The sequence below is a fragment of the Glycine soja genome, chromosome 9, assembly GCF_004193775.1.
Source record: "Glycine soja cultivar W05 chromosome 9, ASM419377v2, whole genome shotgun sequence".
Lineage (NCBI taxonomy): Eukaryota > Viridiplantae > Streptophyta > Magnoliopsida > Fabales > Fabaceae > Glycine > Glycine soja.
This window is the reverse complement of record NC_041010.1, coordinates 7,511,209-7,525,512: the sequence shown is the minus strand read 5'-3', so window position 1 is coordinate 7,525,512 and position 14,304 is coordinate 7,511,209. Positions and strand designations below refer to the sequence as shown.

Sequence of the window (14,304 nt, the reverse complement as noted above, 5' to 3'; positions counted from 1 at the left end):
TCCAAACACAAAATTTTAAAAATGAAGAAATCTAATTTCTTATCCAAACACAAAATTTTAGAAATGAAGGAATTTAAATTAAAGAATTTGAAATTCTCAAAATTCAAAATTCTCTAGAATTTTAAATTTCCTCATCCAAACACACTCTAAGAGTAACTAAAAGACTTAATCCTCATTTTTATCATTCATATTTGTATTTCACATCTCTCAACCACTGCCTCCTACAGCGTTACGTTACAATTGCTCAGACGAGTCCTTTTACAGACTTGCAACGTACACAATGGCAAGGTTTTTGGAATAACATGAGAAGATGAAACTGAGTATAAAGGGAGGATGATACACTCACTCTTTTTTCCCTCACGGGCACCACCCTCACCTTCTTTCCCACTCTCTACACTCTAACTGAATTCTCTCACCCAAGATCAATGACCACATTATTTGCCTTTAAGCTATACCATGAGTTATCCCTAGCACCAATTGCTCAACCACTCTTTCACTTTCATCTCTTCCTCTCATGTTCTTTTCTCTCATACCCAGCACATACACCCCCTCACATATATATCACCCTCCTCACACAGCATAAAAAAAAAAAAGCATCACCTATTGGCAGCTAGCTATGCAAATATGAAACACCACAAGTGATAGAAAGTTTTCCACCCACTTACCCGTTCCAACACTTGGATCATACAGTAACTATATGGATTTGGTTAGAGGAATAGATTATCATCTAATTATGTTCTCTCTACCTAGCTAGACATCAAATTTATGAACAAAAATAAATCTATGGAAGAACTCTCTGCAAAAACTGTTGCTGTGAACATTATTTGTCGGCTTATTATCTTCCATTATTCTAAATGAGTTCTGGAAAAGCCATGCGTATAGAGGTAATTTTGTGATCTTTTATGCTTTTTTTTTAATATTTATGTGTCAACATATTTGATAAGTGTGCTTTTTGAATTTTGAATATAAAAAAATAGCATGGTTTCTAACACAAATGATTGTTATTGTTGTAGCAAGAGAATAAGTACCTATTGTTCTTTAATAACAGTCCATAAATTTAATTTGAATTCGGTTCATGAGAGAGGTTAGGTTTTCTAGAGTTGTTGTACAGAAAGAGAGAAATCGGAAGAGTTCCTTGCCGTGACAACTGACAAGGCAAATATGAAGAGAGGGCCATGGTTAAATTCCACCACTGCTTCTGATCCTCCAGTGCAAACTCAGTGAGTCTATCTTTTATGAGATTGATTTCTATAGCAGCCAGTTAGTTTTTCCTTATTTATTTTATCTGGTTTCCCAACTACAAAGTATGATGGTTTTGTGGGATACATTTGGTTATGGTACTAGTCATGTAAATGAAATTGAGATTATGTCATGTAAGTTGTTTTGTGGCTCCTTAATTATCATAACCATCATCATGCCATCATTCTTTTTCTTTTGGCTCATAAACATTGTTGGGATGAGTTGTTTGTCATTGACATATTGTCCCCTTTCTTGTCATCAAGCCTTCTAACAAATGCCTCTGCATCATTTTTGTAGTGTGTCTATATGTAGATAGATACTTATGGTCAGGCTATTTCGAATTTATTTGCTGATTTTAATCTTGTGCGAACTATTCAGCAAATTGGGTGGTGGCAATTGGGACAGATACACTCAATTGTGCTCTTCGAGCAGCTTATAATAACCCAGAGCGTGCTATAGATTACTCGTATTTTGTATGTCTTAATTGCTTATACTTTTTGACTGCTTAAATTTACTATTGTACATGTTAGGATTTATTCTTTTGCGTTTTTTTGGCAAGGAATCCCTGAAGCAGCAGAAGTTGTTGTGCCAGCCATTTCCTCACTGGTCAGGTAGTTAGACAACTGAAACAACTGGGATTTCTTCTGGAACAGTTTCTGTAGGATCTAATTCATCTCCCTTATATGTTTCCACAGGTTAATGAGAGTGCTTTTCCTTTTTTTCTCAATTTAAAAGGCTAAAAATGATAGAAATGGAATTTGACCTCAGAACATCCATGAACTAGTGCCCAAACTCATGAATCTGTTAGGCTTGTATCGGGAATTTAATTATATTTTTTTTAATATAAATATAGGAGAGTTCTTTTGATGTTTTCATAATAGAGTTCTGTGTGGGAAGAGAGGGGAGTAGCGACAACATAGTATTTTTCCATTATAAAAGGCCTGGTACATGAATCAAATAATGCTATGGGCTCTGTTAGAACTAAGTTTTCAATAAATCCATTTAGAGTAAACTCTTTTCAAATGGTTTTTCAGTAAGTTTTCTTTGATCTTCATCTGGCCTTTTGATTCCACCACTGCATTTTTATTATTAATTAAAAAAATCAACACCTTTTTTCAACACATTCTTACTATTAATTATTAATTAAACAAATTCAACGCATTTTTATGTTATTTTTTATATTTTCTTTACTATTATTTTTTATATTAGCTGCATCAAATGTATCATTGATGCGTTAATGCCTCCTGTTGCAGCTATATTGTAACAAAACATAGTATCATTGGGCTGTGTATCTAATTCTAGCATGATCCAGAGTAATTGATATGAAATTGTAAGCAGGCCATTCCTCATCAAGCATGTCACCTAAATTTATTGGGGTTTATAATAATACTTATGGTTGATTATTTCACCCCTTGACTGGGTGACATTTCTCAACTTCTCTTTTCAATGGATAGAAGGAATCCTATCCTTATTTTTTCATATGGGATCCCTTTTATCCACTCGAAAGAGGGGTTGAAAAATGTCGTCAGGCCAAGGTACAAAATAAACACTCATAAGTATTATAACCTCGATGAATTTAGGTAATATGCTTGAAGAGGAGTGGTCGATCTGCTTACGATTTCATATCAACAACTCTGGATCCCACTAGAATTAGCTACACACTACAACCCAATGAAACTATGTTTTGTTATAATATAGCTACACCAGGAGGCATTAGCATCAATGGTACATTTGATGCAACTAATGAAGCCTATCTCTATGTATGAATAAGAAGTCAGCTTTGTCGACAAGATTTCTACTAGCTACAACCACTTTGTTACCCCTTTCACTAATGCAGAGCCTAAAACACTTTTAGAGTTGGTTCAAGGGGTAAGAATTGAAAACCTCTTCTTTGATAACAACGCCAATGCCCACATTTTTGGATTGGATGACTGACTATTTCTCTAATGTTAGACTTTCATTATGCTTCCATTCTGTAACATTCAAGTAAGAAGGGTTGGATGGTGATTAAAATAGATCTAGAAAAAGCCTATGATAGATTGAACTATACGTTGGATAGAGAAACACTACAGGATATTGGCCTTCCTAATTCTTTCTTGGATCTAGTTTGGACTTGCATTATTACTCCTAGTATGTGTATGCTCTAGAATAGAGATGTTCTTAAGGAGTTTTGTCCTTCTCGTGTCATAAAACAAGGAGATCCTTTTCCTCATTATCTCTCTATCTTATGCATGGAAAGATTATCCCATATTATTAATTTGTTGGTGGATCATAAATTATGGATGCCCTTTCGTATTTCAAGACGAAGGCCTTACTTGTCTCATTTAGCCTTTGCTAATGACCTTATTCTAATTAGTAAGGTTTCTTTGAACCGGGTGGATAATATTCAAAATTTTCTCAAAATTTTTGGCAACAACTCAAGACAAGCGGTTAGACAAGAAAAAACCAATATCTTTTTCTCTAACAATATTCCCTTTAATGTAAATTAAAATCCAAATTAGTGATGCCTTTGACTTTCAAAGAACTGATAATCTAGGAAAGTATCTCGAGGTTTCTCTCTTGCACCACAAGGTAAATCGAGTTACGTATTAAGCAGTTTTGGATAATATGAACCAACGACTAAGTAGCTAGAAGGATAAACAACTTTCTTTTGTTGGGAGGTTAACTCTTACTAAATCAGTTTTGGCAACTTTAGCTTCATATACCATGCAAACAATCTTCTTACCTCGCCTTCTTTGTAAGGACCTAAATAAGAAGTCTAGAGGGTTCATATGGGGCGACATTGATGACCAAAGGAATATTCATATGGTGGCTTGGGAGAACATCTTCAAACCCAAATGTGAAGAAGGATTAGGCATTCATTCATCTCGCCATGCAAATAAAACATTTATGGTGAAAAGTTGTTGACAAATTTGTACTTTTCTTAATAAGTTGCAGGTCCACATGGTCAAATTAAAGTATATATAAATGAGGTTGAGATGTGCTCCCTCTTATATCTAACTGTCCTAATAGCCCCAACTTGACGTGGCATGTTAGGGATGGCAATAAAACCAACTTCTGGATGGATTTGTGGCTTCCTAAAGTGGATTAATGATAACCTGGTTGTCCAAAGTTTGCATGGAACCATCAAAATATCACTTTTGTAGTGTCTCTTTATGCCATTTGGTTCATAAGAAGTAATTTTGTGTTTCATCATCTTTTGTAGTTTTCAGTTTGGCCCAACTCAATGTAACCTTTGTGGCAAAATTGGACATCAAGTGTTCAAATGCATCCATAAGAAGACAGAAAAAGTTAGAAAGGCTGAGTACTTTTTTTTAGGACCCAAAAATATTTGGGTATCAAAATCTCAAACTATTCCTATTACATTTATCATTGGTAGGAAAAGGGTATGGTTTAAGCTCGTACCTAAAAAGTGGGTGCTCAAGGCACAAGACGAGGAAAAGGTCTATGTTCCTAGACCTAAAATCACTTGAAGGAGGATTTGTCACCTTTGAAGGGATGGGTAAAGAAGGCACTGTTGGTAAAGGAAAAATTGGTAAGACTCGACTACCCACCATAGATAACATCTTATGTGTTGAAGGAATCAAATATAATTTGTGAAGCGTAAGTCATTTTTTGCGAAAGTGGTTGCTCAAGGCACTGTTAGGAAAGGCAAAATTGGTAAGCTCTCTCTAAAAGTGACAATTTCTTACTTTTATTGTGGTTCATGCTCTAGAGATGGTAAAAGGAAGCTGATAGGGGCTGTTGAATGATGTGGTTGCTAAATGTGTAGACTCTTAAGGTAGAAAGCCAGAGCACCAAGGGCTAACACTATAGTAAGATATTGAACTTTAGTTGTAAATAATGGCATTTTGGTTGTGTCTATTTATATGAATAAAACTCTGTTCTTGCTTTTAAATAGCATTTTCCTATGAAAATATGAATTGGTCCTCTAAGTAATAAGAAATTAAATGTAAGACTATTGCAATTTCTTATTTCTCTTTGATTTTCTTATATTCATTAATTATTAACTAACTTTGTTTTTCTTAGTCTTAAATTACTCATGTTTATGTCCTCAACAAATTTTTCTTCCAGATTAGTTCTACAAGAAGTTCTAGACCAGAAGAGTGCATTTCCATGCTATATTTTGGAATGTTACCTTAATTCATCATGCTATGCAATATGCACACTGATTGTGATCGTAGTTTTTGCTTCTCAATTAGATAGTGTTAAGACCAAATTCTATCAAACTTTGTGATTTAAATTTTGTAAAATTTGGTGATAAATATAAGTGGCAAAACATTGAGGGATGTAATATGGCTTGAGCTATTTAGGGGCATTGGGATTAGATTTTAAATTAAAATTGTAATTTTTTTTTAAAAAAAAAACTTTCCACAACAATTGTAGAAGATCATTTGTGAAAGTTGTTTTTCCTAACGGTTTTCTTCAAAATCATATTTGAAAACGTATATTTTACATCGATTTTGGAGAAAATCATTATAAAAAACAACTTTCAAAGACGGTTTTCAAGAATGTTGTTTAGAGACTTTTTCTAATACCTTTCACTACTACAAAAGTCATTTATTATGACGAACCAACAAGGACGATCGACAGACTTCCGTCTTAGAATCTTAAGATTGTAAGTTCAAAGACGGTTATTTAAAAACCCGTCTTTGTATACATTGACCCTTCATTTTTTCTCTCTCTTATCTTATCTTCTCGGGTACTATGTACGTCTTTGTATACACATCGACCCTTTATTTTTTCTCTCTCTTATCTTATCTTCTCAAGTACTACGTCTTTGTATTCACTGACCCTTCATTTTCCTCTCTCTCATTGTTGCCTTCTGTATCTCCCTTTGTCTTTGTCGCTTTCTCTCTCTAGCAAGAACGACATGGGTGGATGTGGACGCCCTCGACGGCATCGATGAGGAGGATGCTTCACCCCACGTGCACATGAATTCTGTGTTCTCCATCAACACCACCGCGCACGTGGCGCTCTTCAGAGCGCTCCATCGAGCTCCTCAATGCGCCTTGCTCTGCCACAACCTAAAATGCCTCGTTACTTTCTATAACAGCAGCAACAACTACTGCCGCATTCCGTGCTCTTTTGGCTTCGTGCCGTCGCCGTCCTCGCTTCGATCCGTCCGCGGACTGCTCCTGCGAACGCTGCGTTGCATTTCGAGCTTCACGGCTTCCTTTGCTTCTCCTGCTGGTGGTGGAAATGGCAGCGCTGGAACCGGCGACAGTGGCAGAGGTGACGATTCTGGCAGTGAGTCTGGAGATGCTAATCTCAAACTGGTAGGAGACGCGACTCAGGAGCTTTCCGGACTTTCGCCTAATGTTATCATTCTTGATGTTTTGGTGTGAACTCTTCTTCACTCTGAGTAGATTTTTTTTGTTATTATTTTTATTTTTAGTAAAATAATAATTTAGTTTTGTTTATGTGTGTGATTGGGAATGGTATGTGGGGGATGTGCTACACTGACCTTGGAATTGCTTTGGGAACTTTATGTGCCTTGGAATTAAAAGCAGAAGACCTTGGAATTGCTTTGGGAACTTTATGTGCCTTGGAATTAAAAGCAGAAGGCAACAATGCCAGTATAAATTTATCAACTTTATCCTTTACCCTTGGAATTAAGTTGGATCACGTGATGCACATAATGATTTATACCTTAATAGATGGATGGTTTCACTTAGTGAACTTTGCTTCATATACCACTAATAAGAAAATTTTGTTTGTAGCAGATCAATTTAATTATGATTATGACTTAATTGCCCTTTGGTTTTCTGTCATAGACATAGGTTTAGTTTGGATAAACTTCTCCTTAAATACTTATAGGAGAAGAAACAAAGGTAAATTGAATCAAACTTCTCCTATAAGTTGAAACCGATATATACACTTTAAGTTAAAACAAGAGCTTCCAAAAAGGGTAAAGTGTATAAGTTGATTTTAACCTATCACTGATGTGCTGATGTTTTATTCCTTTTACTGCCTTATTTTCTTTTTCCATAAGTGCTTGTTAAGAAGTTTATCCAAACTTGGCCATAGTCATTTTTCTTTGTCTGAATTGATCTTGTGTTTACTCTATCAAGTTTAAATCATTTTATTCATTAATTAACTTACATTTGCTTAGGAACTTGCAGGGATCATTAAACTGTCAACATACTCAAGCTTTAGCTTGTTTGAATGTCGTAAAGTTGTTACCAGCTCCAAATCACCTGATTCTGGGAATAGACTGATTTAGTTCAACAAGGTCAGGTAAGGTATGTTCACATTTCTGTTTTAGTTGTATATACAATAAGTTTTTTAAGGAAAAAATATTTTAGTAATAAAACATATTTTTAGAAAAAAAATAGTTTGAACCAAATAATTTTTTTAAAATATTCTCGAGAATTTAAAAAGAAATTTCCAACTAATTTTAATAGTTAAATACATATTTTTTAAAGATACTCAAAAATATCATTTTCATCTAATATTTCTGGAAATATTATTTTCAGGAATCCTATATAAAGTTCTGTGAAACAAAAACTACCTAAAATTTGGATCAATGACCTTTTAATAGTGGCATGTGTACGTGATGAGTAGTATATTAACATCAACATCTATTAAACAACTTATAACTTAACAAAGGTGAGGATCAATTATGAAAATAAAAGGATGAATTATGAAAATAAAAGGAAAAATCAATAGAGATCAAAATCGAAATTTACTAATTTTATTGGGACAAACATATTTTACTTTTTACATTTGTCATGTTTAATTGCTGATATAACACTATTATTGGAAACTTGGAGAGGACTAGTTTTGCATACATTGACTTAATAAGGGACAATATTTACTAGTATAAATATTATAAATATTATGATTTGACATGAAAAGATAGATAAAAAAAATAAAAATTATTTATTAGATATTTAAAAAATATAATTGTTCATGTATGATCACTCTTTTCATTATACCAAGCTAGCAATTATGAAACAGCAAAGTTTCTCAATTATTTTATTGGTCCATACTACGTTGCAACCCAGCTATTCTTTCTATGATATGAGCTAGGTTACTTGTCTAATTATTACTGGCACGAACCTCTACAATTGCTGAATACGAGCCTTTCGTCCATAGGAACCCCACATTCAATTACCAGAAAGATGGTAGCTACTTTTCAGGGATGCATGGCTACCTAATGGTACAGTTTCACGTGGACATTGGGGCTACTCTCCTTATATTAATACAGCCAAACTTCAATAGTTGCTTATTCTTCTTGGCATGTTTAATTTTCGATTCCAATCACTTTCAGAGTTCCCGTTTTTCAAGTTTGTCAATTGGATTACGAAAAACTTCACAATCCGTAATCAAGCCAAGGGCACAAATTAAAAATGTTGGAGCCAATGGTGACTATGCTATGACCGATCGGGTCTTCCTACCCTAGTATATATGAACATTTATGATTATGGACAATGATGTTGGGTTCCTATGTCTTTCAGATATTCACATTCTTGCTTTTATTGATTGAGCCTAATTAAAAGGGCTATTGAATGGACCCCTATTGTGTATACTAGATATAACGTGATCATTATCTAATCCAAGGCTAGGTTTGTTTTCTGTCTAGTTTAATTAGTATGAGATTTTTATTTTTATGTATATATTATGCACTATAAAATTGTTGTGTTAGGAAAACTTTTTTTATAACATTTTATGTAACAAACATTAAATTGCAAATATATTGTAGGTCTATATATTACTAGTAATGCATACTAATAGTATGATTAAAATTAATGATAAATATTAGGATAAAATATTTTTTACTCATTGTAAATATAATTAAATTTATTTTTTCTTTAAAAAATGTATACTTGTTATAATTTAAAGTCAAATAAAGTGTCATGTAACTATTAGATAAATAGATATTCAAACTTTTGCAATATCATAAGAAATAAAATATGACATGAATAATAGTATAGTAAAGATAAAATTAAATTTTCTATTAATAATAATAAATCTTCTAATTTATTAATATTTGTAGTTTATTTATTTCTAAATTAATATTAAAAGCATGTAAAAATAAGAAGAGAGAGAAAACCTTTAGACTATCAGTGATTGCAAGTAAAAGTTACACTTAAAAGAAAATAAAATATAGATAATAAATTAATTGAAAGAATGAAAAAAATGTAAAAAAAATCATTTTTTATCAACAAAAGATAAAATATATTAAACTTAATTATACTATGGCGTTTAAGTATCATAATAATACAATTTTAGTCTCCAAAGTTTTAATTGTGTGAATTGAATTTCTGATATATTACAAATATCTAATTTTAGTCTCATAAGTTTCAATTGTATAAATTAAGTCCCTCAAATATAAGTAATTATGTGATTTTAATTTCTTCATTAGATAAAATTTGTTGATGTGATATTGATTAATGATATCTCACCTAATGAGATACTTATGTGATGTCATCATGATATGGTGATTAATTTAATATACTTGTGTGATTGATGATTTGACATTATAATTTTAGTTTCCTAAATTTCATAATTATATGATTTTAATCTCTCAAATTTTATAATTATACTATTTTAACATATTAACATGATGTCGTCATACAAATATCATATTAAATAACATATTATATATCAATTAATGTCACGTAAGTAAATTTTGATGGATTAAAGAACTAAAATCATATTTTTTAATGATAAAAAACATTAATATTAATAGAAAACAAAGAGGAGAGAAAAGAAGTGACCACCAGATAGCTTAAAAGCATTAGAGTCACAGTCATGCTTAATTAATGCAAAGTCACGGTTGGTGCCATGAACCCTATACATAAAATAACAATTCTAATTAGGAACCCTACTGGCACAATGAAACTCAATTGGAGGACTAAAATTGTAGTTTATTAAACTTTTATTTATATTCTATATCTAACAATGTTCTTCATGCAAAAAAATTATTAAGACTTCAATAAACGAGGCCCATATATATGCCTCAAATAAAGCACTTAAAGAAATATATATACATATGTGCATCTCTACATATGTTTATTTGGCAAGGAATATACATATTAGACTTAATATAAAAGGAACTTTTACCGAAACTTGATATAATTGTTAGTAATAGTACCGGTCTTAAATATGTAAGCTATAATCTAAATGTTTCATTAAACAAAAATCTAAATGTCAGTAAATATTTTAGCGATCATTTATACTGTCACTAGAACTTATAATAATTGTTGCATGCAATAAAAAAAAAACTTTTGCTGTAATTTTTTTAAAGATTAATATTATATGTTAATTTGTTAGTTTTTGTTGATAAAAAAAATTCAAATTCGATGATGACCTCTCCCTTTCCTTCTCCCTTCACTTTTGGTGTAGTTGTATACTTTATATATTAATTTTTTTTTAACTTTACAAATATCTTTAAAATGTACACGAGAAATTTATTAATAAGTGGAATAAAATTCCTTTTTTTTAACATAACATTTGCTGCATAAACACCGCCGATTTGACCTAATGTGGGGCACTTGCTTTTCACGCAATGCCATGAACTATTGTGGATTGCAGATATTGCAGATGCCTTGTTCCCAAGAGCTATATATACGTAGGTAGTTACATCGAGGATAACATATATATACTCTCTCTCTTTGCCGGCACTTAATGTTTAGGTTCAATAAAGAGGACTGAGAAAGGAGAAAGGAAAATGAAATGAAGTTATATACTACTATACATGCGAGTGCTGCAAGAAAAACCGTGTATCATTTAAGGGTACAACACAAATAATTCCTCCATAGTCTTCAATTATGAACACGCGTGCGTTACTCATTATTTTTCAAGCCTTATAATAATTAATGAAGATGAAACGGAATGATCCTTCATTGCCTACTAGAGTGCTTAGTAATGCAAAAGAAACTTACACATGCAACAAGTAACACATGTTTCACGACTCGGACCTTCACTTCTATGATCTTTAATAATATTTTTTTATATAATATTAAATAAAAATATTATTAAAACTTTTTCGACATTTAAAAAATATCATAAAATTATTAATATGTTTTATAGCATTTATCAAATGTTATATATAGTGTAAAAAAAATTGTGATATTTTTAAGCTTTAGTAACATAAACTTGATAAAATGTCAAACATTCAAACATTTGACAAAATTATTTGATATGTAGTAGTACTTATATATTTACTCTCTTCAACCTGCGCACAATTATTAAACATTCAAACTCGCCTTAATTAAAAACCTTGTCCCAATCCCTTGCCAATGCATAATAGTTGTCAAAGTAAATATCTTAATTCTTTAGTGCACTACTAAGCACTCATGCATTATTACACTTAATATTCTCAAAGCACACACATCGTATAAATAATTGTGTAAACATCGACCATCACGAGTAAGTTTCTTTTGCTGAGTCTTTTTATGCGGATTTGATAAAATCTGAAGTCCAACCTAAGCGTATATTAACCCCTAACTAACTACTATAACCATGACAGTCAACTTTAATTTGCTTGACTAATGCCGAATATAAGTACATAGTGCTCATTATACACTGTCCGGGACAACGTCTTTATTTATCAATTTATTATTTATTAACTTTTACAATATTCACTGTGACCTTGAGATAAGGTTGTGATACTTCACTTTCCACATACATTAATATTAAAAATATATATAACATGAGAATTGCACTTTTTATAATAAATTGTAAAATCAAGTTAATCACCAAGTTAAATAATTCTTTAGCTTATACTAATTAGCATAATTACAATTGAAATCTTACCAAAACATTACTGTATATATCACCAGCTGACTTGTTCTTTTTCTTGCAAATCAAACCCTCTTCACTGGTTAAGAAGCCAAATAATTATCATTTCATATAGGCTTGATTATAAATTTTATCATAACACTTTTATTATTTTACAAATTTTATTTTCACATATTTTACTACTCAACTTTCATATTTTCGTGAATTATATTAGTCAAGTTTTTATTTCACAAAATTTAGCGTCCAACTTTCCACACTTTCTACATTTCACAATTTTTGCAATCCAATATTTTTATTTTTGTTATACCATCACTTTGGTAACAAAATGATATAAAAAGTTTTTATTTTTTATTTTTTATAGTGATTGTAATTATAATTAATATAGAAATGTGATTTTTTATATCTGCTGTGGTTATAATCGATGTAAAAAGTTTTTTTTTTTTCTATCTCAAATATAATTACAATTGATATTAAAATATCAAAATCATCTATATTTGATAAAAAAAATTTGAAATCACCTAATTTGATATAAAATTTTACAAAACCATCTAATTTGATATTAAAAAAGTCATGTGGTGATCAAATAAGTAAAAATTGAAAACTTAGATGATAAAATTGATAAAAATAAAACTTAAATGATAAAAATTATCAAATAATAAAATTTACAATTAATCCTTCATATTATTTTCCCATGAAAGTATTCTTCCAGCTTTAAATAGAGTAGACTCGTGCCATTTCAATCCCAACATGAATATTTGAAGAAAAGCAAAATGTCGAAAAGGAGCATTCAGTGTAGCAAAACCTCTCATCATTAGCGTGGGATATGAATCATATATGATAGGCATTTCCCTAATTCCAAGATTTAAATAATACACCACTCTGAAGACCCATACACAATAGTGACAATACCCCTATAAAAACCCTATAATATTCCACCGCAAATACTGCTACAAAAGCATGATACAAAGTCCCTTCATTTATTGATTTCACAAAATCAAATCTCGCAGTACCAACAATACTGCCACCCCTAAAGCACTGACAACTCTTCTTCTTCACACTTCTCTTTCAGATCTACACAACACACACCAAAAAATAAATAAAATGCAACTCCAACTCACACTCTCCAGTCTCTTCCTCTCCCTTTTGTTAACAATAACATTAACATCTCCAACCTTGGCAGCACAAAGCAAGCCGCAGGATCTGGTCCGGTCCTCGTGCGTGCACGCGCGGTACCCGCGTCTGTGCCTGCACACCCTCTCCAACTATCCGGGCTCCGCCAACACGCCATTAGACGTGGCCCGGACAGCGCTGAAGGTGAGCCTAGCGCACACACGCCGGGCCTCCAAGTTCCTGCACGCGCTTTCTCATGACGATTCAATCATCATGAGAAAGCGTGAGCGCTCCGCGCTGCGAGACTGCACGGAGCAGATCTCGGACTCTATTGATCAGCTTCGGCGGAGTCTCGACGAGCTGCAGCATCTCCGCTCGGAGACATTCCGGTGGCAGATGAGCAACGCCCTGACGTGGGTCAGCGCCGCCCTCACCGATGGCGACACCTGCCTCGAAGGCTTCGGAGGGAATGCCAGGCCCGACGTCAAACGGAGAGTCACGGATGTTGCGAGGGTCACTAGCAATGCTTTGTATATGATTAATCGGCTGGGTCAAAGTAGGACCGGAAAGCCCAAGTACAAGCCCAGGCCCAGGACTCAGCCTGGCTCTGCCTCAAGTACTGAAAAATTGAATTAGATGGTCGCTGCGGGCTTGGAAGGATGAGCGTGGGAACTGGGAAGTGAAGCTACTTGGTCAAGAATAGTACGTGAAACTGTGATGTCTTGTTAATTAATTAGGTAACAACCACCGTCTGTTGTTAGTACCTAGTACACCGTGACCACTTTTGCATTTGTGTTTCTTGCTACAAATAAAATGATGTATATTATTACTATGTGTTATAATTATAATTATAATAATGCTAAATCCTTATTCAGTGTAGTAGTAGCTTTTTATTGGGAGGTATGTTTGTTTATTATTGATTAAAAATTATCAAAAATTAAAATTATAACAAGTTTTATTAAATATGAAAAGAAATTTATAAAAATATGAAAGGAAAAACATGTATAAAATTAAGGATTAAACCAAAATTGAAAAGTTTCTAAAATGTAAGAACTAGTAAAATTATAGTACGAAGGACAATGCATGTACCTAGCAATAGCATGGGGCTTTATTTATAATTGCTTAGATATGTGCGAGTCACAACCTTAACATCCAAGCACAATTATAAGGTAATTCAAACTTATCAGTCCGTTTAATTGTCGA

General features: G+C 32.6%; 2 protein-coding genes and 1 long non-coding RNA gene across 12 annotated transcripts; all 3 read left to right on the top strand.

Moving 5' to 3' along the window:
- The first annotated feature begins 195 nt into the window (after positions 1 to 195).
- LOC114367482 lies at positions 196 to 5,606 on the top strand. Its single transcript, XR_003657219.1, has 3 exons — positions 196 to 884; positions 1,090 to 1,220; positions 1,799 to 5,606. It is a non-coding gene; the product is annotated as an uncharacterized LOC114367482 (long non-coding RNA).
- A 118-nt stretch (positions 5,607 to 5,724) lies between these two features.
- Positions 5,725 to 8,826, top strand: LOC114367443 (copper-transporting ATPase PAA1, chloroplastic-like). Of its 10 annotated transcripts, none has more exons than XM_028324632.1 (3): positions 5,725 to 6,518; positions 7,355 to 7,484; positions 8,275 to 8,826. In XM_028324632.1, the coding sequence occupies exons 1-2, from the start codon at positions 6,174 to 6,176 to the stop codon at positions 7,463 to 7,465; spliced, it is 456 nt and encodes a 151-aa protein (XP_028180433.1). In that variant the 5' UTR covers positions 5,725 to 6,173; the 3' UTR covers positions 7,466 to 7,484; positions 8,275 to 8,826. The 10 variants fall into 10 exon arrangements, with proteins under 10 accessions (XP_028180433.1, XP_028180434.1, XP_028180426.1 ...); XM_028324633.1 differs by having other exon boundaries at positions 5,726 to 6,518; positions 7,365 to 7,484; XM_028324625.1 differs by having other exon boundaries at positions 5,729 to 6,581; positions 7,355 to 7,479.
- Positions 8,827 to 12,763: 3,937 nt separating this feature from the next.
- LOC114367258 (pectinesterase inhibitor 3-like) lies at positions 12,764 to 13,980 on the top strand. Its single transcript, XM_028324408.1, has one exon. It carries the CDS (start codon positions 13,093 to 13,095, stop codon positions 13,735 to 13,737), a length of 645 nt encoding a protein of 214 aa, XP_028180209.1. The 5' UTR covers positions 12,764 to 13,092; the 3' UTR covers positions 13,738 to 13,980.
- The last annotated feature ends 324 nt before the right edge of the window (positions 13,981 to 14,304 follow it).